Source organism: Danaus plexippus, chromosome Z (genome assembly GCF_018135715.1).
Source record: "Danaus plexippus chromosome Z, MEX_DaPlex, whole genome shotgun sequence".
Classification (NCBI taxonomy): domain Eukaryota; kingdom Metazoa; phylum Arthropoda; class Insecta; order Lepidoptera; family Nymphalidae; genus Danaus; species Danaus plexippus.
Window position 1 is genome coordinate 10,189,737 of NC_083559.1, and position 25,265 is coordinate 10,215,001.

At 30.9% G+C, this 25,265-nt stretch overlaps 1 protein-coding gene across 2 annotated transcripts in view; it reads right to left on the bottom strand.

Annotated features, from left to right (window-relative positions):
- Positions 1–1,397: 1,397 nt before the first annotated feature.
- LOC116777287 (UNC93-like protein) overlaps positions 1,398–25,265 on the bottom strand; it is a 42,623-nt gene continuing 18,755 nt past the window's right edge. The window contains exons 2-8 of one of the 2 annotated variants that reach the window (XM_032670744.2): positions 20,355–20,427; positions 7,581–8,269; positions 7,077–7,299; positions 6,123–6,288; positions 5,713–5,980; positions 3,320–3,516; positions 1,398–3,226 (exon numbers count right to left, since the gene is read on the bottom strand). In XM_032670744.2, the coding sequence (XP_032526635.1) occupies positions 3,104–3,226; positions 3,320–3,516; positions 5,713–5,980; positions 6,123–6,288; positions 7,077–7,299; positions 7,581–8,250 (1,647 nt within the window). In that variant the 5' untranslated portion in view covers positions 8,251–8,269; positions 20,355–20,427 and the 3' untranslated portion in view covers positions 1,398–3,103. The remainder of the gene's footprint in view (positions 3,227–3,319; positions 3,517–5,712; positions 5,981–6,122; positions 6,289–7,076; positions 7,300–7,580; positions 8,270–20,354; positions 20,428–25,265) is intronic. The other variant, XM_032670745.2, reaches the window with a different exon arrangement.

The window sequence follows — 25,265 nt, forward strand, 5'->3', positions numbered from 1 at the left end:
TTTAGTCGTTATTCATGCCCATGTTCATCTTCAAGAGATTGAATAATCATATGTCAAACGGTTTTCATATTGAGTTTAAGTTTATGTTTCAGATTTTCGCGATAAAATATGACGTTCGCCATCAGCTGTAAGCCGTAATTCCCTCTCAGTGTAGGTTTCAGACTCCCGAAAAAAAAGTATGTCGTTTTTAGGTGGCATTGTGTATTTTATTTTTAATCGACGGTAACTGAAAGGCTGTCTGTTACCTAACAAAATAATTTAGTTAGAACTATAGCTACCTTACACTTAAAATCTAAGTGCCTATTCACACTAAAATATTCTAATAGAATTATATCCAGAAATATGTACAACTTACAACAGAAAAATAAATGAAAATACAGTTAAATTGTCTGTTCTAATACTATCTACCTTAACATACTTCACTAAAAAATAAATACCTATTACTAGTATAATTAATAAAAGTACCTACGCTTCTACTACTACTTCACCTAAAAAGACAATATCAATCATTGTCTGTCAATAAAATGGAACACTCTGAACGCATCAACAGCCAAATATTAAATGAAGCTTGCGCTCACCTCCAGCCCTTTTATACCCTACCGCCGCGAGCCGCATCGGACGCGGCAACCGTTACGCAAAAATAATCCTTTTAGCAAGATACAGTATTCATGCGCGATGGCTTATTAGCGTATTTCATGTATGAGTTTGGTTTTTCTATACCGATTTCTATGATTCTTTTTTTATTGAATAGGTAATTATGTTATTTTTTTAATTAGGAATCAGGGAGAGTATTATAAACGTAAGAATAAACAAATATAATTAGAAACCTCCGAACTGCTATGCTCTCGGAAGTTACACGTGTTTTTGTGAGTCATCTGTTTTGATATGATTTTTATATAATTTTATGTAGAGTATGTCCGTCATACATGATTTCTATGTAGCTTTAACCATTAAGGCTAGACGCGACGGAAACTTAAAAATGAAGTAATTTTTCTCGTTTTCCCAACATTTCCCTTCACTGCTCGGCTCCTATTGATTGTAGCGTGATGAAAAGTATGCCATTACGAATTATGAAGAATAATTGTAACCAAGTTTCGTTAAAATCCGTCGAGTACTTTTTGTTTTCATAAAAAACATACAGACAGACAGACAAAAATTTTACTGATTCAATTTTTGGCATCAGTATCGATCACTAATCAGCCCCTTATTATTATTTTGAAAATATATTTCATGTACAGAATTTAACTCTACAGATTTATCATAAGTACAGATAGTTAAATGTTAGAAAAAGTGGGAATAATATCACACATGGTCACTTTGAAATGTGTTTTTGTTTAAACTGTAGGAGGGTTTCCTTATTTTATAGGAGTGTTTTTTCTCGAGGAATAAAGATAATAGACCAAACAACTTACTGTTTATTTTCATCACAATTTTCATAATATAACATAATAACCTAATCTAATTAATAAATGTTATTTGAAAAAAAAACAATATTTTTAAGATATAATATTCTTACAGTTATCTAAACTACTGAAAATTTAATTTACAATAAAATATATGCTTACGTTTTTATACCTATAATGTTATCACGTGGTTTCTACGCTATCAAATATAAAACATGATAAGCACACTTTTGATATACTTATGAAAGTTTTAAACATATTGAATATTAAGTTTAATAAGTATACAACTGTTCCGGTGTATATTTGGAATATTTAAATTTTTTATGACATATCAAAGCTGTGCTTCTCTAATTGCTAATATAGACTTGTCATCTGTCCATCCGTGACCAACACGAAACAAATAACTCTGGTTAGTGTAACACCCTCATTTATATTATGATAAATAACTTACGATAATGTAAGATACCAGCGTTCATAATGAATTTATGTTAAGACCTACTCGTTTTGCCCTTTCCATTTGATATCGTGTGAAGACAATGTTATGACACTTTAAATGTTTATGAAATTTTAAGTTGTATTGAGACGATAATAATTCTCTAGTACTAACATAGCGACGGGTATATAAACATGTTTCTTAATATTATTTATCGTATAATATTAATTTATTTGATCTAAGCCTTAAATAAGTGAATTTACTACAGCTTCATAAATATTCTTTATAACAAATTCACCACTGTATGTATATTTATTTAAATTTTTCTATAAGATCAGCATAGACTGTCATTCTGTTTGTCTTTCAAACTTAAGTTTATTAAAATATACATTTGTTAAATATTAAGTTATAATTATTTTTATCGTCATTAAATATCTGGCTTGATTAACGAAAAAAAAATTTAAGGGAAGGTGATATTCAATAAAGGTTTTTGGGTTAATTTCATTTAACTTAGAAACAGTTTGCCCTCTGAAAATCACATCACATTACATTAGCTTCTTAGATCTTTTCTCAATATTCTCATATTTAATATAGTGTTATAGAAATTTCAACACACGTGTGTTCATATTGAGTAAATGAAATATAGATATAGTGAAAGACAAAGGGACTAATTGCGATTGAATGTAAAAATTAACACAGGTGTTTTTCATGACAACAAAGTGGCAAATTTTCAATGAGTGGAGGTTTTTTAGGTATAGAATTAAAATAACGACGTTATAAAATAAAACCAATAAACATTTTGAAATATAATGAAGAACTCTTAACAGTCTTTTATATTTTTAAATAAATATACGTATAATCATTGAGAAATATTGCCCGCTCAATTATCATCATTGTACTGAATCGTATTGCTTTCACAGCACAAGCCGATGTTGATAATTAATTTATTCATATTAAAAAGACAGCGAAATTTGATCTGTATAATAATATAACGGCATCGATGGCTTCTGGACATTGTACGAATACTGCACCAAGGTGCTTCGTCAACTTGTTTAACAAAATTCAAGAGTCATATCCGTAGAGCTAATTTAATGGAAATGTATCGAGAAAGTGAGACCTTCTTTACAGGATGCTCAAAGAAGGCATACGACGAGATGATTTGTACTTGTAGTGTTCATAGCCACTAACTGGTAGTGATAGGTTGTGGTTTGTACCTAATATATTGTATGGCAATGTTTTGTAATCGAATACAACTACTCCCAATCGTTTAGAGATGAGTGATGATGATTTCATCGTCGATTTCGTCCTTCTCGTCATCTTCTTCCGGAGGCTGCTTGGCGGCTTCAGCGGCAGCGTTTGGATTTTCAGCGATTGCCTTGAGACGACGGGTCTAGAAAAAAAAATGAATTTTTAAATCGATTTAATAATTTTTAATGCGTAATATTTGAATATCTCATTTTTTAAATACTTTATAATAACTCACCTTTCTGATATGTAATATTTCCACAATAACGTATCCACCAACTCCGATGAGCAGTACTACCATCATGACGTATAACTTCATTCTTGCGCAGAGGTGAGTTGAATATGCGTATGCCACAACAAAACCAGCACTCTCCCAAAGCCGATAATTTGAGAAGGCAGCTTCCTTGTTTCGCCGGAAAAGAACTCCATATAAACCTGCAAATTTTGGATGATTTATTGCAATTCTTGAAACAATAGCTTGGTTTAATATATGTTATCATATATTTTCACTTGTCCATGTGTCTGTTAGTTCAAAATGTTTTGCAATATGGAAGGAAAATCATACATTGTTCTTCATCAGCTTATCAAATAAACTGTAATATAAACCTTAATGTAATTTAATGTGGTTTTAAGGTACTAATAGTAACTTGTTTAGTAAATGGGAGTTACATTACATTTTATAAATTTACATCACAGATAAGACAATTAAAAAGGTCGCTTAATAACAGTGGGAAGCAATTATAACTAGGAAACAATGACATAGTTCAGAACTACACAAACACATCTCATAAAACAAGCAAAGAACTCTCCTAACAAGTGTAGTAGGATTTAATTAAATATGTTTGTAACTTATAATTTTAGTGTAGTACTAGTCCAGGTGTCAATGAATGAATGACACCTTATTCCAGGTTATTTTGCAATTTTTTTTATCAATAAAGATGGGTTAATGTCTCAAAATGTTTGTTTTTGACAAATTTTTCTACAAAATGTTTTTTTTTTCGTATTCCTCGACAACCGCAACCTTTAAGTTGTGTGTATGTAGCGATCGAGACGTGATCCTGAGGCTATGCGTGACTTAGCTGTGAAACTGTCTAGATAATTACGGATAGATTACCTTACAGTAAGTATTTTTAGACTAATTGGTATGAGATGTATCGAGTTTGGTTACATACTTCTCAATTTATAATTTGATGTATATGTATGGAAACGACACTTTAAAGAAAATAATCGAAATATCCACATAAACAAGTAATTATGAAATAATAAAAAGGCGAAAGTGAGTGGAACACGGAAAGCCGGTCCATATTAAATGAGCCATGTGGTATTAGTGCAAGGAGACGTATCAGCTTTTATAAGATATTTTTTAATAAACCTTAAAATCATTTTGTTACATTACTTAGCGTGTATCTCTTAAAATAACTTTAGAAGCTATAAAATACAATTGTTATTAAATTAATGCTAGAAAAAACAATGTGCTCCTCTAATGAACGAACTAAAGTAGATAGTTTTCTGGCTTAATTTATTTAACTAAAAGTATGGATCTCTTTTGTTGCATGGAGTTACTTCTAACAAGCGTTACACGGAAAACCGAAACTAATTCACGTTAAGACAGCAGCCAAAGATGTGCTCACTTGCTCATACTCTACAAAAACATAGTAACTGATAAATTAAGTTTGATTGTAATCTTTTTAATGACATACCACTAAAGAACCGGTGACGTCAACCAAACAAAGTAATTAGCCGCTATGACGTAATTGATTTGCCTTATTTTTTCCATCACAAATATAGTAATGAATGTTCGAGAATATGCCTAAAGGATTACCCAATACGTTGTATAACATTGTTGCTTTGTCTTAATGTGATACTTAGAACAACAAGCTGTGTTCATTCCAAGCGGGTGAAAACAGTTCATTATACATATATTTAAAATAATTTTTAAAATAAAGATACTAAAGAGTAATTGCTGCATTAAAACATATAATAAAGTAAGCAAACAATTTTGTTTCTTTTCGTAAGTTATAAGTATAGAAGAATTTAAATTGTGCTTGAATTATATTTTCTCCAGCTAAAAATAGATAGTTCATAACACTAAAGGCTATGTTCTGTCTTCGTGGGAACAGACGCCAGCTAAAAATATCCCGCCTGGCTAATGCACCTAGAACCTGATCGCTTTAGCGTCGTCTAATATTTTATTACACAACCGCTTGCTTTTTTGTTGCTTTAAACTGTTTCATATCACCTACCGTATAACTTCCACATAAAGATTGGTTGAAGAAGTTTTATTAAAAATATATTTGAACAAGCAGGTTATTACACAAACAATAAAATTTGTATGAATATTTTTAAAGTGTCGACCTTCTTAAGATTTCCTATATATTTATTTACATAAGTACACTTGATAGTAATATAACGTTTACCGACTACAAAAAAGTCTTCAAACTATTTGGTAATTTGGAAGTTTGATTGATTTGATTACACACTTGTAAAAAACCCTACCTTTAAAATATACGGATATAAGTTGGCATTAATTAAGTTTTTTCTTCCTGTATTATTTTAAAGACATTCAGTGAGTTCCATATCTATTTTAGAAATTTTATTTTTTAATTTGTAAAAGGAAAATAGCTAACGTACCGTTAACTTGCGTTTGCCACACAGCATCCCCAACCCCCCAAAGGCCAGAGATCACGAAGAACGTCATGGGTTTATCAGCGCTCGGTCTCCATATAAGCAGCCATACTATAAGGCCAAGGTGAAGGGCTGCCCCCATTACCAGTATGGGGAATCTTCCAATATATTTCATAGCTGACCCGAAGAGCAGAGAACACAAAGCGTTGACCACCCCGAAGCATATCATCACGTATCCGATGGATCGGATGCCGAGAGCGCAGGATACATAGGCCTGATACAAAAAACTTGAATTACATAAAGATACTGAATTGCACATAATTTACGACAATCCCCTAGTTCTTCATTTGCTACTTGGTTATTATGAAGTATGAGTATGTAAACTAGAGAATAAAATTGAGTTTTATCTGCCTCACCTGGGTGTAATCAGCTCCGATGAAAGCCTGTTCCATTCCAATCCACAGCGTAATGGGAATCAGAAGCTGTTGATTGGGCTTCTTGAGCTGGTAGGCGGTTGCAGACAAAAGTTGGATGCCGGTTAGTTCTTTGGACGGATCGGTGGTCCTCTGTTTCTCACCGTACCTGTGAGAATAAATATATTAAAAAAAAAATAATCATAAACAAATAAAAAAGTTTTTTAACTGCTTTCAATTAATATAACACATTAAAATTATGTGGCGTAGTTCGCACAAACAAAAGTTTAATGTTATTTTGTGTGCTAAAATACATCATTAAGAAATATTATTAATGTAATTCTCGAAATAAAACATGTTGTTTCCCAAGAACCGACGATAAAAACAAATAAAAAATGTTTCGTCGAATAAATGTATCGTTATGTTTTATACCTTAAATCTGTATGAGTTAAATAATTATTCAACTATTTGGGTAACAACACTTACAAAAAAGTGTTTCTTGTTACTTATGAGAAACTGTTACAAACTAGTGTCTTTAGAACATTTTGCTATACGTCAACAGTTGACAAACGATTTGTCAAGAACACACCTATGTTTAATTATTATATTTAATAGCAGATATAACTTTTGCAGCTGTAACAGCTGACTTAAGTAATGCTTAATCGTTATTCTTCCAAGACTTTCATTGATTGAAACGAACCTGCTTCAGACTTTTTATTTCCGAAAAATACGAGCCAACGGGGTGATTTTAGAGTCGGGCTTTTACTTGTACATCAAACTAGTTTGTTATCTTTTTATGGTAAAAATATTAGTTATATTTTCTAGTGGTTATTAGAAGTTCATTTAATTAAGTGTGTAGAATTTTCACAAAAGCCTATAAATTTCTACACCAACGACTGCGGAATGCAGTAAAAGTTTTAAAAGAGGAGGGGAACATTTAAATTGCTATTGACGTACCTTGAGAGAGGATCGACAAGCAGAGCAACCATCAAGACTGCCACCACAACACAGGCGAGGTAAATGGCGCTGATCTCGTATATCTCACCATCCGGCGGCCGATGCAAGTTGGTGTTATCGTGGTGGCCGCCACCGATCATGCAAAAGTTCGCTCCACATGACAGCAATGTGCTGCTGGAGCTTTCGTTTGCTGCGCTTCCACTGTGTACTCCGGACGAAAACACTGTAATTGACAGATTGTTTATACCAATTGGTTTCTAGTGAATGGTGGATTAGATGTTATATTATTTAGATTTCTAATATAATTATGAATTACAAACTTTTACTTTTTATTTATATTTTTTACTTTATATTGAAGTGTCTTAAAGCTGAAATGATATTATATAAAATCAGAAAAATCAAGGCGGAAGACGTAAAACTTTTACGGAACTATTTACTATAACACAAAACAATTGTGTATTCCTAGTTTAAGGTCATAATATACACATATAAAAGAACTCTTACCCATACTGGAGACGAGATTTCCCCATAATTCTGCTGTTTGCCACGCCAAGAAGAAGAAGCCAAAAAATCTTACAATTATGCCTTCAACAGCTTGATCTGTTAGCTTAGCATAAACACTTCCAGCTTGAGTGAGATAAGTGGCTTTCGACGTCCACATAGGTGCTGCCCCCAAGCCAAGAATCACTCCGGAAGGCACGAGTGTATAGAACGCAGGGATAAACTGTGCCGCAATATAAGGCGCGTAACAAAGCATGGAAACGCATAGTGTCCATTTTACGGTCAACCTCTTGATGAGAAACGTTGGTACAAATATACAAGAGACTACGAGTGCAGCATATATAGAACTTAAGGAGACTGTGCCAAGGCCGTCGGCTGCGTTTATAGACGACTGAAGATTTGCAGTTCCTTGAAAAGCCGTAAACTGTACCATAAACGCACAGCTGACAGCAGCTACATTTTTTAATATTCTCCATTTTTCGTTCCTTGACAGTTTAACTTTGCCCGAGGCGTAGGAGTCGTCTTCGGTGGGAAGTGGAGGAGGTTTAACAATATCATCGTTTGTGTCGCGGTCATGCTGGTAGCCTTCATTTTTGAAGCCGGTCTTAACCGTGTACACGGAATCCCTGTCCGGCCGGTGGTCTTCACTACCACCACCGTGCGTTGCAGTCATACCTTGTTCTCTTCTTGACCTGTTGAAAATAAATTATTTAAATTATATTAGCAGAATTAGTTTAACTAGATATTATTATAATAAAGGCGTGTCTTAGGAGTGAACATGGAAGTGAGTAACAATAGCGAAGAGGCCATATGTTTGCTAATCACATTCACGAGCCTGTGTCCAGTACAATGATAGAGCGTGTTGTGATCAACACGGAGGCAGATTCTGTAACAATTCCGATTTGATTCGCATTCAGGGGCACAATGAACAACTTCGGCTGAGTACATATCATACCATTGTGTCGTGTTTTACATACTCCTTCGTTAATACATTATCACAAAAGACTTAACAGCCACCGATCAAAATCAAACCAAAAAATGACTTGACACGTTGAATAGTATAAGTTTTATATTATATAAAAGATATGTTTAATATTATTAACATGTTATAAAAACCAATAATCATTGTATTATCTCCAATAACATAGTAAAATTCTATGTATGTGTCTTATTATTATTCTCAAATGTTTTACCGATATGGAGCGAAGTAAACAAGAGTGTCGACACCACTCTATATTCAATAAAGGTTCAAAACCAAACCTGCCGGTTAATGTTCTATTGGTCAACTGGAGTTTATACGTGATGATGTGTTGACATCTTTGCCGATAACATTTTAATAACAAACAAGTAACAAAGGGACAGTAACAATGATATTCCTGAGAAAATATTGTTAGATGGACTTTTGTTTTTAAATTCGACAATATGATACTGTCACTGCGGAACACAGACGATGATTGAACGGTCATGAGATCGTATGAGAAAATAAGAACTCAAATTCATGGAGGCTTCATATTTTCACAAATATCTAGGAGGAGCAATACATATTATAAAATCTCATATTAATTTGTATTATAGTCATATTATATACAAGCGAATAATTTGCTATATATTTTTTACTAAGCGTAACAAAAACAAACACACTGGTTATTTAAAAAAATTCCCACGGTATCATGGATGACTTTCGTCACTTCCTGAGCTGGCATCACAGGCACTTTATAAGCCTTTGGAGGTCATACTTAATTGGCTGCAAAAAAATATTTGCGGCAAATTGTGCGTAATGTTAGGTATTTGATATGTTCTACTAATTTATCCATTTGTACATATTATATATTTACAGAATTAATGCTTAGGATGTCCATTGAATAATCGTAATAGTTACGATAGAACAAAAAATCTACAAATTAACTTTGCAAAAATTCAATTAACGTAAATTAGCAATTAAAGGTTCTGCGGTTGCATTGAATTTATAAATTGCTTTTAATAGTGTTGCAAATCCGTAAAAATTAACAAATGAACTGAAAAGTCTTCTAGAAGTTTGTCATGGAACAAAAAATCAAAAGGACAAAGAAAAAATCCAAAATATTACACATATATATATAAAATTTTAGGTGTTATATATAACACCTTAAATTATCAAAATAGGTAAGAAAGCTAATGCAATTTTTAAAAGCTAATTTTTGACTTTTAGCCAAGGAAAGTTTATTAAACATAATAGTGTTATATGAAAACTGAAACCGATCAATGTTAATTTGAATAAATTTTTATTCCGTATCAAATACATCGTATTAAAAACCATTATATTTTCTATATTAAAGACTATTTTGTTTTCTAATTCTAATATAACTGTATTTTTTTTTACATAAACAATACTCATTTTTCGACATTTAAAAGTAACTATATATATTCTTCTGATTATAACTATTATCTATCATAATTAATTTAATTTTTCTTTCAGGACACAAAAAATATTGGTTATACAAAAAAAAAGCTTATAACAACGAACACACCTTAAATATTAAACGAAACGCGTATATATTTAAATAGTAAGGTTAAAGACGTTATTGTCAACACGCAAAAAAAATAAATAAATGTCAAGTTACCACTATTCTGATATTTTTGATTTTATGACATCTTATAATTTTTGGTAAAGATTATAAAACAAGGTTGCTAAACTATAAATTTTTTTAGAGGTATAGAATTTTAAATTGCAATAAAACAACCATGGAATATTCGATTGACATGACTTTTTTTTTATTCGACAGATAATATTGTGGCATTACATTTTAAATATGACTGCCACGGTTCTCTCGGATGTATTCCAATCTGGACGTCCAATTTCCAAAAACTTTTTTCAACGTATTTTACAGTATATATATATTTGACAGTATATCGACAATAACACGGCGAATGTTATCTTCCAAATGGTCAAGCGTTTGTGGCTTATTCGTTTAGGCCAATGACTTAACATAACCCCACAGAAACTAGTCTAGTGGTGTTAAATCACAAGATCTTGGAGGCCAATTCATAGGTCCAAAACTTGAAATTAGGCGATTACCAAACGTGTCTTTGAATAAATCGATTGTGGCACGAGCTGTGTAACATGTTACGCCGTCTTGTTGGAACCACAGCTCTTGGGCATCATGATTGTTCAATTCAGGAATGAAAAAGTAAGTAATCATGGCTCTATACCACTCACCATTGACTGAGACGTTTTGGCCATCATCGTTTTTGAAGAAGTAAGAACCAATGATTCTACCAGCCTATAAAGCGCACCAAACAGTCCGTCTTTCTGGACGCAACGATGTTTCGACATACACTTGAGAATTAGCTTCACTCTAAATGCGGCAGTTTTGTTTGTTGACGTAGCCTTTCAACCAGAAGTGCCAGAACCATCGTTAAACAAAATTCGCTTATGAAAAACGGGAACACCGGCAAACTCGTTTTGGGCTCATTCGACAAAACTACGTTTCACTTGATGATCGTTTGGCTACAATTCTTGCACGACTTGGATTTTGTAAGCACGCAAACCAAAATCTTCCATAAAATGGATGGACACAGACCCAATTCCTATGCTCGATGGTGGATGGACTTATTAGAGTCTTCCTCAATACTACGCTCTCCAGTAGCAATAGCTTCTTCTGTACGCAACGTATGGCGTCTCAGGGGATGCGAGTTATCGATTAGAGTAAACGTCTTGCAAAAACGTTCCATGGTTAATCGTATTAATTGCTCCGATGGAGAATTTTGTCGACGATAAAATGGACGTAGTGCGCAATAAGTATTCCGCACAGAACCATTATTTTCATAAAACATATAGATGGTAATAAACTTGTAAAAATTATGACGATAACATAATTGATTAATATAAATTATTCTTATATCCGTAAAACGTCAACGAATATTTTAGAATAAGGTAATAAAAATGTTCTACTGTTATTCAGTGTTCACTTAACCAACGCCGAAGTGACATCACAATGTAATATGAAAAGATATACATTCAGGATTATCTTATTACTACTGATTATTTACATTACAAGAGGAATAATTTTATAATTCCACTGTAGTTGATTGAATGTATTAGCATGGTTTACCCAAACACACAATAAGATAAGGTTTTTATCTACAAAATTAGATTGTGTATTAGACCACTTTCTATGTACATATAATTATATAACTTAAGTACATATGTACCTTCCTATTCAGGAGTATATTTTACATCTATATTCTTAGTATATAATACATACTGTATCACTTGTAATGTTACATAATAATCAGCGTTTCCAAATAATCATTGTGTTTCAAATCATTCACAATTTAAATCTAAGATCAAATTTGTCACAACATGAATGTCTAGTCACTAACAAACTCGTATTAGATACGTACGTCTTATGTAAGAGACTAACAATATTTGTCACTCTATTTAACCCACCATAACATTGAATAGGCATTTAATAAAGGGTTGAAACTAGTAATTTATAATGGATAATGGGTACAAATTTTATTTTATTCCGGAAATAAAGACGATGTACGCTCATCAAGGTCAACAAACAATGGGCGAACAATAGGCGAGTGTAATTTGTGATATACCTATACAGATGTAAATGATGGTTATGAGACCACCTGTGGAGTCAAATACCACCCACCTTTATAGTGCTCCTAATCCTAACTGTCCTTCATAACTAATTTTTTTTACTATTATGTTAATCATGTACTTCGTTTGATGAACGCATAACGATGTTGACAACCCTTATCAACACGTAAACATTAAGAGAGCTCAAACTTCGATACAGTCCTCATTTAGTTACATAAATTGTGTTAATTTAATAATAAAATAGTAAATACTAAATATTGTTTATAAGTATTAGCCCCATAGTCAACACCAACACGCTATTTCATCCAGAATTTTAAATCTTCTGACATCTTAGTATTGTTAATATTTACGTTTGAAAAAAAAAAATACAAGTTTTCGATGTTTGGATACTAATTTCACTAATATCACTAATAGGTTCTTGTAGAAATAAGTCCTACTCTAAGTGCAACTAATCAATGTTTGTTTACTTAAATTCCTTTTAAGGTAATTTGTATTGGAGGAAACATCCTCAACTTTCGTAAATTGTGAGTCAATAAAAACTGTATGTAGTTTTTTTTAAGTATTTTTATTTATTGCTTTAGTAAAGAATTATTTATAAAGTTCATTGGATATTTAAATTTATATCACTTATTTTATCACGAAATATACAATTAATATCATTTTAAATTCATTAAATTAACGTGAATTCCATAATAAATTATTATTATAATTGTTATAGTGTACATGAGTACATTTCTTATATTCACTGGTATACTCATCAAATTAAACATGAAAATATTAATCGAAATGTGTCAGGATTTGAAAAATAAAAGTTGAGAAGGTCGTTGTTATTCATGTATAACTATTTCATCAATGGTTAAACATTATTTGAGATCAAATAGACGGTAAAAACAAGTGAAGCAATTGATAAGCGAAGATATTATTCCCACCATACGTATAAAGTATAAGGTGTAATTGAGAAACCACAATCTTTTTTGACATCATACACAGATATTGGCTTCTCGGTATAATATTATTTTAATTTAATATAAATATATCTTATGGAAACAACTTTTTAACTGCTACTGTTACTATAAAGTTTTTTAACCTTCGCCGTGTAAATGCTTATTTCTTGTTATGAACGTCATAATAATTCAGCTTTACAATAAATTAATAACGGTTTATAAACAGAATGAGAACAATTGATTTAGGTAACAGCTTTGTATCTAAACGAGACATACATATAAATTTTCTATACCCATATATTAGACGGTAAAACCTGAAACTCTATCGCGTTATTTATAAAACAGTATTAAGTATTTGATTTTAACATGGTCTGTTATGTTGATTGAGATGGAGTATTCAGAATCTGCATATCAACGTATAAAAAACCGGTCCGCGGTTGAAATATAACCAGTCTACAGAGAATTGCAAAAAAAAAGTTTTTTGTAACAGCATTTAGAATATTACAGGCTATAAAAAATCTAAACGATATAAGACATTGATAAAAGTTTAAATATTTTAAGCGGCTATTATAACTGTCAATGAAAAGTAATGATTCGAAGAACTTTATAATTCCATCGCGTGAAATAGTCCAGTACCAGTCGTTCTTTAGAACTCGTTCGGACGAGGAAGAGACTATGGAATGCATTTTTTATAAGATAAAAACAGAGCTATATGTCACGTGCGTTGAAACACTTCACTTATTATTTCTAATTCCGGGTTCATATCCACCTGTTTGACGTATACATTGAGTAGTTTTATATTACAATATACGTCATATAATACATAATTATTCTCGACAGAAACCTGAAATCCATTTCATTCGGAAAAATATATCAATGCAATACTGGAATGTTAAAGCTTTCGCGTGTTATGAATCGCCTGCATTAGCTGATACGGCACAATTCCATAATATATCATCACGCCACATTGTTAACTCACAACGCCAATTAATCCGGCGGCTTCAGCTGGTTACAACCACATAAATCTGATGCTGATCGAGATGGAAGCGGTACAGAGTCGTTGCTCCCGCTTTTATTTTAAGATCAATCAACAACTACATTGGAACCCACGGCTATTAAACACCAACTGGGAATTAAAGCTAACTAACCTAAAGCCTACGTTTAAGCATATTCAAGTAACCTTGAGCTTAAGTAGACTTGACTGTTAAATCAATCCTAATGGATTTGGTACTTGATAAGTCTGTCGTGACGTGTGAACAGTACTTTATAAATATTTTAGTCTCGAACTGTATGCGTACATTGAATGAATGCAATAAATTATTTAATGAATCATTCATAGACTTAATAGACATTATATATGTGTGTGTGTATAAAAGTAAACACTTATACATCTGCATTGGGATTTTGAGATTTATTGACTGTAATTAAAAACTTATAATACGTCCCAATCGTCATTATACATCCAATATGAATGCCAATTTAAAATAAGTAACCAATGAAATATTGCCTTCACTTAACTATAATTTAGCTAAGTTCTGCTATTGTTTCACCTTTATGAGTAATTGAAAAGTATAATTTCTAGTATTTTGTAGAGGATAGAAATAAATTCATAAAACCTACCGTGTTAATATAAACGACTAAAGTTTGTTGACACAGCAACAGCATCGCGATGATTCAGTCGACACATGTGCTAACATATATGCTTTCGTACTTATGGACTATTCCAATTTTTCCAAGAATAACTTCAGGGGTACCTTATTTTTTATATAAATAATTGTTTAACAAATAACAGACATACTTGTTGGATATGAACTTAAAAGTAATTGTAACTTAATTCTCGTACTGTTTATAGACAATTCATTAATAAAATGTAATATAATGTGTAAATGAAGGCCATTACCTCTATAAGTTTATATACAAGAAAATAAATACAGAAAAATATATATAAAAAATGTGATTAATATTAATAATTGGTTATTTTAATTCTTTATAGTATTTACCGAATAAATAAAATAATGTAATCGTAAGTTTTTATATTAACGGTATTATTTTTTTATACTTTAATTTAGAGACATAAGTGATGACAGATTATACTAAATAACCGAGATCATTGTTCGAGAAACACAACAAATTATTTAATGATAATTACAAGAATTTTTCATTCCAGCGGATCGAATCTTCTCGAATTTTTAATGCTTAATTTTTATTTCACACTTTATATGTAGGAATTTTAATAAATTGAATATTTCACACTCATGATGAAACACAAATGTTGGCTATTTGTTTCCGTGGAATTGTTATTCATTATGAATGGGAACCAAATTGTTGCCATAAATTATTATGGAACTAAAAATAATAAAAATATTATAAAATGAAGTACCTTTACTAAGAGACTGCAATAAATTGTTAAAAATTCTCCTATCATTTCAATTTTTAAGAACCTAATAGGTTCTTTGTGACAGTGTCTCCATATTTTTGATTGTAGTTTGATTGGTAACTATGTGATAAAGTTTAAAACTTAAGTCATTTTATTGATATAAAGCCGAAAATTCTATTATCTTACAATATACATTGATGTTTTGATTGCATTTTTTTAAAAATATATATTGTTTAATATTACAAACATGATTTTAAGTATAGATATTCGCGATCAATCCGTTGGACGGAGACACACAGTCAACTTTATAAATAAAAGTAAATTTCAAGCGAAGCAGCTTGAAGGAAACTAGATTGACTTGTTCTGGTGCAGTGACTTTACGCGCAAGAAAGTAATGTAAAAATAGAATAGTTGCTCTGTTATAAATAAATCTTATAAATGATGTTGCTCTCTCAAACGCTATTGAAATAAACCGTCTATGGCCTGGGAAGAACATGTACAGTAGGCTATATGATATAAAGTCTGGATAAGACAAAAAATGTCGTGGATAAAGTTGAATAGCCTTATGATACATTAAATAATGTGATTCCTAATCTCACAGGGACAGGTAAATGATTTGCAACGATATAAGAACCGTTTCTTACGCTAGAATCATTTAGTGAAAGTAGACCCCAGCGCCGTCCACGAAAGCGTTCGACTTCATCAGTTGATTCAAAAATGAAACTATCGCCTTTATAAATTAAAAATAATTTAATTCATCATATTTAATTCATATTATAGATTGATCATATTAAAAAATTTGAATAATTAAATGATAATGTCTTATAACATTTTTTAGGAGCTTCTTTAATAAACAACCTGTTGGTGTTTGACAGATTAAGGCTTTTGAGATATCACTACACTGAACGCAGTTAAGAAGAATGTTTATTTAGTGGGGCGAAATACAGTATTTTTGGGCCAGTTTTTTTTTATCGGAGTCTGTAAGTATGAGGATTACTTTCCATTCTGGCCTACAAAAGTCCGACTGTACCACATGGACAATAATTGATTGATTTATAAAAGTTTTTGTGTTGTTTTATTACAAGACAAAAAAATATATGTTTTTGCATTACAAAGGATAAAAATGATATATCGTTTCACTTTTACCGTTATGTACCAATTAATGCTGTTTCAATTACATTGATTAACATTACTAGTAAATGTATTCAATTGAATTTTTATGGTGTCGTGATACCGCGTTGACTTTGAAATTTCCTTTCAAGTTGTACGCGTTGCGAATCTGAATGGTGATTGATGCTTAGTAATTTACGATTTTAAATATACTTTATACCCAGTGTAGACATCAGACAGCAGTCTCATACTAACAATTTATAAAATAACGGAAAATGTATTTTTAGTTTTTTTTTGTAAAAAATGTCTCAGTGACAAGAACGAATCGCTAGGAATATATTATCTGTGGCTTTAAACAATTGTATTTTACCAATATTCCGAAATTTCAAGATACAGATATGAAAATAATTATTTTTTTTCGATAAATTATATTAAAAATATATGTAATTTTTTATGTAAAGTTTTATTTCCTATTGTTAATTAATTAATATAATCAAGGTTTCCATTCAGTATCAGGTGCAATATGTCCATTTGTTAGCGACAAAGTTTATTCATCTGTTACCAATTATTAAGTTTTGATGTGCTCTGACGTCGAGATGACGTACGAGCATTAATGAACATCCATTGTATCTAGTGCCTTAGGCTAGTTCGCACACATACAAATATACACGCACACATACACGACATAATATTGAACTGGTTTATTTTGTTGAATTTCAGTTACTGCGGGTTCAAGAACCAGCTATTGTAACGTAACTATTTTTTTTTCTTCATTTTAAATTTTTTACTGTTTTGTTTTTTAATTAAAAATTTTATAAGCAGGATGTTTTGGATAACATTTAATTCTTCGTGTTTAATTACTGCAGATATAAGATTATTTAAACATCTCGGCGACTGTTCTTTATTTCGTGTGTGTGTGCATATTAGCATTGTGAACGCGTACGTTCAATAATCGCATACATTTTCACTTTTAGTCTTAATAGAATTTGCATGATCAAAATGCGTTTTGCGTTGTTAATGTATTTTGTACACGGCGATTATCATACTAAATATGTAAAAGCTGAACTGGCTGTGGGTGATAGGATGACTCCTGTCTGTAACATACAGTACATATTAAGTAGCCCTACCAATGATGTTCGTTTGTGAGAGAAAATAGTTTTGGTGATTTTAAATCAAAATTATTACAGTAGTATCGGATATTAGAGTTACTATATGGGTTTGGCGATTTCTTGGTACGGAACAGATATTATAGGACACTTACCTATAAGTAAAGTTTTATAGATATTTTTTTATTACTTTCTCCATATCAGCAAATAAACTTTATTTTTATCAGAATTATTATTGTTGTTCCTCCGTAGATTATTCGTCATTTTCTTAAATTATAAAAATAACATAAGTATACAAAACGTTACATTAAATGAATATGTAACAGTAAGTGCTGTCATGTTGTAGTTTTTACTTGAGATAGTTGATAGGCGATCTGGGCATCTTATCTGTGTTGTTTTGAATTGTTTTAAACGAGTTGGTTTTTATCTCCGCCTACATTGACGTTACTTACAACATTTATTTTATTGTAAAACGTTTAAGTGAATATAACAACGGAAACGCTTTTTATTCGCTTGCATGATTCTCCATAATGCTGTGTTTATCTATTTCATCCTACCGCTTTGTACGTTTATATTACTTATTTTATAATGATATAAAATAAGCTCTTATATTTTATACATTAAGAAGATATGTTTTCTTGATACATACTTTAATAGAGACAAAATTATTTTCCATTCCACTTCCATGTCAGATGAAATAAAACTAAAAATAAATGTTGGTTTGTTTGAAAATGATAACGTAAAAGATGTATTTAATAACAGATGTCACAAAAAAAAATTGAAAAAGCTAGATTTTACAGTAATAATCTGTAGTGATTATAAAAATATCAAATTATTAAAAACTCCGTTTGCGGTAAAATCATGGTCAATCTATCTAATAATTGGCCGAAGCCGTGGGGCCATTGTTTTTTTAATTGTGGTAATTTCCGCAGAGCTCCGATCACGCGAGTGCTAAATACGTTGTCTCACAACAGACAGATATTAATAACGCGATAACTTTTAAGCATTATAAAAATAAGGATACTTTAAAATGTTTACTTAGATTTAAATATATATTTGCTGCTTACTATGTAGTATGTACTTACTATGTAGTTTTATATACAAATGCCTGTTTTTTTATCGTGCTATTTATTATTTAAATTACACACATTCTGAAATAATTCGCGATCGTTCGCTAATTCAGTTTAATGTCGGTGTGATAAGACCGTCTTTATCACTAATTTGCACTCAGTTACAGTTATGTGTTTTATTGTATTAGAATATTATCAACATTGTGTGCTAATGTCATTATAATTACCTATATGCAAATTAATGTATATAAATACATTTCAACAAACTTGGGAGTTAATTCTTTTGAATTTCATTGCATATTTATGAATGAATCTTTTTCCCTATCGTTAAGTAATTTTATCGTTAAGAAATTGAAGTAAAAGCTGATTGTAATCGATTGTTTTATATGAAGGAAACTATTTTCTGTGGTTATTATGTGATTGAATTGCTCGCATGATAGTTGATCGTCTGTTTGCATTTTACAATATTTTATTGATAAGGCTAGTAAACGCTATGGCTTCTGGCAAACCAGCAATATGTGTAATTGTATGCATACTGAAATGTAGTATAACATTACAAATTCAAATCAATAGAATTTCACAAAACCTTATTTAATCCGTTTAATTAGTTGAGACGAAAAAACCACGGACGTCACAAGATCTCATTGTTTGTTTTTTTTGTGAGTTACAACAAATTTGAAGTGTTTTGAGAATTTGGATGCAAGAAATATATTAAAGCGTAACCGTGACGTGGAATCCATAAATTTTGGTAAATAGTAGTTTTTTTCGGACAGAAAAAAATAGAATGAAAAAGCGGATTCTTGATTAAATATCTTATGTGGTTTATACCATACGTAAGTCTTAAAGTGGACTTCTAATGATTTTGTTGGTACATGACGTAAACAAATCTTAAGAAAGTTGTCCTTTATGAGCAATCATTAGTAAAAATATTTGTCCATCATGGTCTTATACTTTTTGATACATTTTCTATATTGAGTAGGACGCATAGACTGTAGACTGCGACGTCATGACTTTAAACTGTTAAAAGGTTATCTCTTTGATTCTCATTGTCTTTACTTTTATGCGGGATACTTCTTGTTTCGCATTATTTAGATAATTTATCAACCATTATTAATAAATTATCTAAAGAAACCAAAGGTTTAGCACCCATTTAAGAGATATTACACGAAACAAAGATATGATTTATCTTATCGAATAGATCATCAAGATTGTCGAGACATTTAATACAATCTATCTAAAAAATCTACATATATACATTTTTTTAAAACTAAAAACTATGTTATCTTAATGGGGGATAAATTTAAATTACATTATTTTACTCTTATAATATATAACGATCAATACAATAATGAATTCTGTTACGTACATCTAGTTAAGATCAATAATGCAACTACAAGATAAATTTTCAAAATTCGATACCATTAAAACTAAAACAAAAGATACGAGCGTATCGTTTACTGACTTCCTAGAAAAGATCCATACAGAAAGAGAAGTCAAAAAGTAAATAAACTACATATTTTTTATCAAAATAAGTCACCAATTTGACGGAGTCTACAAAATGTTTAAAAACAATACGTACTACGTGTCCGCAGTCGTAGCAGTGTGGGCGTCCCCGCAGTCCGGGGCGGGTCGGGGGCAGGGGGCCAGGACGGCTACAACAGACCCAGTAATCAGCTACGATACGCTACGGCTAGCTTCGCTGTGCATATGCACTGTACATACATTCGCAATGCCCACCATCAATCGCATAGCTTAAATAAATTGTAACAAATGACGATTTTGTAACCTCATTAGCTAATATATTTATATTAATTTATCGTCTGTTCGTACAACCCGTGTCAAGTCAGTGCCGAGGAATCTTTTTATTTACATCATTAATTTATCGACCGACTCTAATGACGTGTTGTTTTAGGATTCGGCAGGTTCTCGAAATAAATTTATTTTAATATAAATTTTCATTTTAATTACCATTTAGTAATAAAGTGGAGGAAAAAGAATATATTTTCCTTATTATGATGTAATTTAAATATTATAGTAATTATAATGTTATATTGTGTATTTTTATTAATAAAGTTACGGAACACTAGAAGCCATCGTCCTCTCTATAGATCGTTATTTTCCTCATTCTTTAGTCATGTTATTTTGCATATTAAATTGGAACGAAATTATAATCTCAATAAAAGCAAAGGTATAAATGATTTGTCTGAAGTTACAGTACAAAAAGTGCCAGGCTTGAAGTATATTTTCTATTATTTCATATATTGACAGTTTTTGTTCAGAAAACGGCTTAACAAGTTTTGTTATAAATGTAAAGCACATGAAATTTCTTTGTAATTCGTTCTTTTCTGTATCTTGTTTGAGAAAAATGAGATTTTTGTTGCATAAATTGTATAACATCTCTTGTAGTTCATTTCCTGGATAAATTGGAATGTATAGCTTATTGTAATTCATAATTGAAAGTACGCACGGACAAATTTTATTATTTACGAGAAAGAATCTGCGCCAAAACATGAGTGGGGCATTAATGAATATATGAAATAATAATATTTTATAAATTCGCCATTCTGTATACATATTTACGAAACCAATTAGAATATATAATATAAAAATCCGGTTTAAATTTTTTAGGTTTTCTGTTGAATGACCACCGGTTTTGTTTGAAAGTTCACATGTTTATGATTACTGCGAATTACGTCGAAGAAATAGAAAACATTCAAGAAATATTTATGTACAGACATAAATGACTTATAAGCTAATTGTTCGTGCTTAATATTTTTTTTATACCGATCACCTCACTGAATTCCATATTACCAGCAGTGTTTAAACCAGTGTCTTTGTCAAGGACTGTTCCGTGTGAACGGATCATAGCAAATAGCATTTGTTATGAATATTAAATGTATTGAAATTACAAAACAGTGAGCCTACACGAGCGTTTTAAATAATAAACCACCAGCTAGCTTTAACTACAAGGCCGACCGAGTTACATTCCCTAATAGCTAGTCTCTATTCGGCAGTAATGTGATGTTTACAACATAAAATTCATTACATCTAACACAAAAACAACAAAATTCATTAAAATAAATCATAAATAATATTATGTAGTATTAAAATGAGTGACGACGAGATTATTTAACCGTCAGACAAGTGTTGATAATAAACCCACATCAATATCCATTGTTATATATATTTATATATATACATATGTATGTGTATTATTTTTAACATGACATTTTACATCCAAATGACGTTATTTAAAAGATACATACTAAGATATTGAATTATTGTGCAAAACTTAAAATTTATGGAATGCTAAGTTTAATACTTGCTTTATTGTGCAAATGAAAATGAATGGTTGTAACTATATTGTTCTGCTAAATGAAATTTTGATTTATTGATACTAGTTTTGTTTATCATATGAATGATTTTTATCCGAATATATATATATATATATATATATATTCTTTATATTAAATACATGTTGTGTTCTCAGTGGGCTTAAGTGAGTTATATTATATACGGTGAACATATAAATAAGCTATTAAATACCTTATGATAGACACATATTACGCGGAAGAACTGAACGGTAACGAGGGGTACAATATTTAATTACAAGTACATGTAATTTTCCCAATGATATTAGGCAACTATAACGTTGCACAAGGAGTCAACAAGCTCGCAGCCTAGCCCGCATGAATGGATTTTTCCGTTGCCCTCGGAAATCGTTCTTTTTTGTCTGGATGAAATAAACCTATCTCTAACCTTCACAATTCGTTAGAGTAACAATACATCTGGTTTTCGTTACCGTTTTCGTTACTAGATAAGAAAAGTAATAAGTTCCATATTGTTTTATAATTAACCAACTTAGTGAAAGGTGATTTTGTATTTTATTTTTATAAGTGTAAATTTATATTAGAGGTTCTGCAGTTGATGATTATTATATTGATATATTATTGTATGTTTTTTTTTATATACATATATTCTTTTCTAAATCATTTTTATACTTTGATTAATATTTTCATAGTTCAATATAATATTCTTCAAAATTATCTATATATGAAAATCTATTGCGCCTCAAAACATCGGGGATGGCTTAACAATTTCTCCCGATATAAAATTTCTGAGTCATAGTGTTTACAATGTACATGATTTTATTTGGAAACCATATTCGTAAAAGCACGATCAGAAACAGATATTTAGTGTTGAGGTGTGTAATAGTTTTGCGCGTAACAGTTACACGAAGAGCCACCTGAGACAGGTCGGTCCTTGCCTCCGACGCTCGTCAAGGTCGCTCATAATTTATTTTAAGTAAAGATAAACCGGATTTAAATGTTAACTTTTTCGGTTGCATCACCCATTCAGAAATATAAACACATATTGATATGAAATTTGCGTTATAAATTAGCAATCCGCTAGTTGTTTCCCTTTCTAAAATACCAAACTAATAAAGTGTTTTGAAATGTCTCCGATGACGTTGTCTTCAACAAAACTCTGATATAATACACGGCGCGTCTCTTCCTTCTGACATAATACGTCATAACTATGTCAGTTCTGACATTTTTGATGAACACATTAACATAAACTGTCGATAATAACCACGAACACCCAGTTTACGAAAGCATAATTCGCAATTGTTCATTTACATTTTAATAGAGGCAACAAAAAAAAACGCTCGTAATGAAATCATTTCTATAATAATTGTTATATCTGTTTTAATGCAAATGGCGTTTGCGGAAAACTCAACTCCGATGAATTAACACGCCAAGAGCATCTTTGATTCAAGACGTTGTACATCAGTTCCGCAATTTGAGATATAAAGTATACGAAGTGTCACATGAACTGTTGGAATATATACAATCTACACTTCCGCTGACAAGAACTAAGCTGTGACTATTTTAGAAAACCCTTTATATTCTTATATTCTTACCTCATGTTGTCTATTAAAATACGTAGGTAATTTTATAAAGAGTGTTTGTCTATTGTTATTCAAAACTAGTGAACAGCGTTCTTTTGCTATAAATAAAAATATAATATCGGAAATCTAATGTTATTGTGAACACGTTAAAATTGTAGGTTCGACTTGGTCTTAAGATAAAACAAACAAAAAATGTAAGACAGAATTGATGATTTTCATTAATATTAAAAAAACTTTTTAGACTGATCCCATAACATTATAGCTTGTAAGCATTATTATTTTTTTTCCGCGACAACAAACAGGACCATTAAGTAGTCATCCGACTATTGTTAGGAATCATTCTTGACCGGTAGGAACTATAATTATACACTCATATAAATTGTAAAGAACGCTACGACCTTCCTATTTCTATTATATCGGGGTTTTAAATGAGTAAAATCATTTTTTGTATTATATGTCAGTTCGCCCTATGAAATAAATTTGTCTGTTATATTGCCATGGTACTTTATATAAAGATCTGCTTTGCATCTTAGGTACTTGCTGTCATCATTAGACTTTTTTGCTCTCAGCACGAAACGTGTCGAGGTGAAGCCACTACATTATAATGACCTATTGACTGCCGATAATATTATTACAGAAAAGATAACTTTATTAAATCTTAATTAATTTTATAACCACTGTTTCTTTATTTTGCCACTGTACAAAACGATTTTGTGGCATAACATGTTATCATTATTTCATTTAAAATCAATGAATATAAAGCAGCATTTTTCTCTATTTTTATGCAAATTAAAAATAGAAATACAAAGATGTATTTACATAAAAACCGTTGGATAATCGTAGTACCAGATCTTATTTAACCTCTAGTCTATAAGTTGCGAAAAAAAAAATAAGTAAAAGTGAAAATAAATATTTTATATCCTAGAGAATGAATAGATAACACATTCGTCACACTTTTACCTTCCAAGTATGTAAAAATAGAATTTAAAATTTGTTCAAACATAAACCAGTTGATGTGTATGCGAAAAACAAACTTAAAACCGTATTCGGTATTAAAACTGTAAAATGTGTTATATATCGTGTGTTTGTTTAGTTGTTGCTCTCGTTCACATGATAACTCAGAATTCTTGCACTCCACTAGAATTGAATAGTCACACGTACATCATCGAAGTTTCTGATGAACTTTGAAATGTTGCTTGTAGTTTGTATAGAAATATTGAATCCCAGACATTCACTTAGTTTCGTAGAATGACATTGACCGTCTTTTTTTTTATAAATTTGAGACACTTTAATGTGCACTTAAATTTACTATACGAAGGAAGCAGGTTTGGACACGTTTCAGAGAACGTGTCTCAATGTTTGAAGCAGAATGACGTTTAGTGTGATTAGTGCATTATTGGCTGTTCGGATATTTGTATTTCCAATTACCATTCTGTTTGTAATCCGTTACATGTAACTGTTAACCTAAAACGATTGTTTGTGATCACACACAACGTAATGTAACATTTGCTCCTCAATTTGAACGCACGAAAATTTTATATACATATGTATATCTTTATTATTAGCAATGATGTTAAA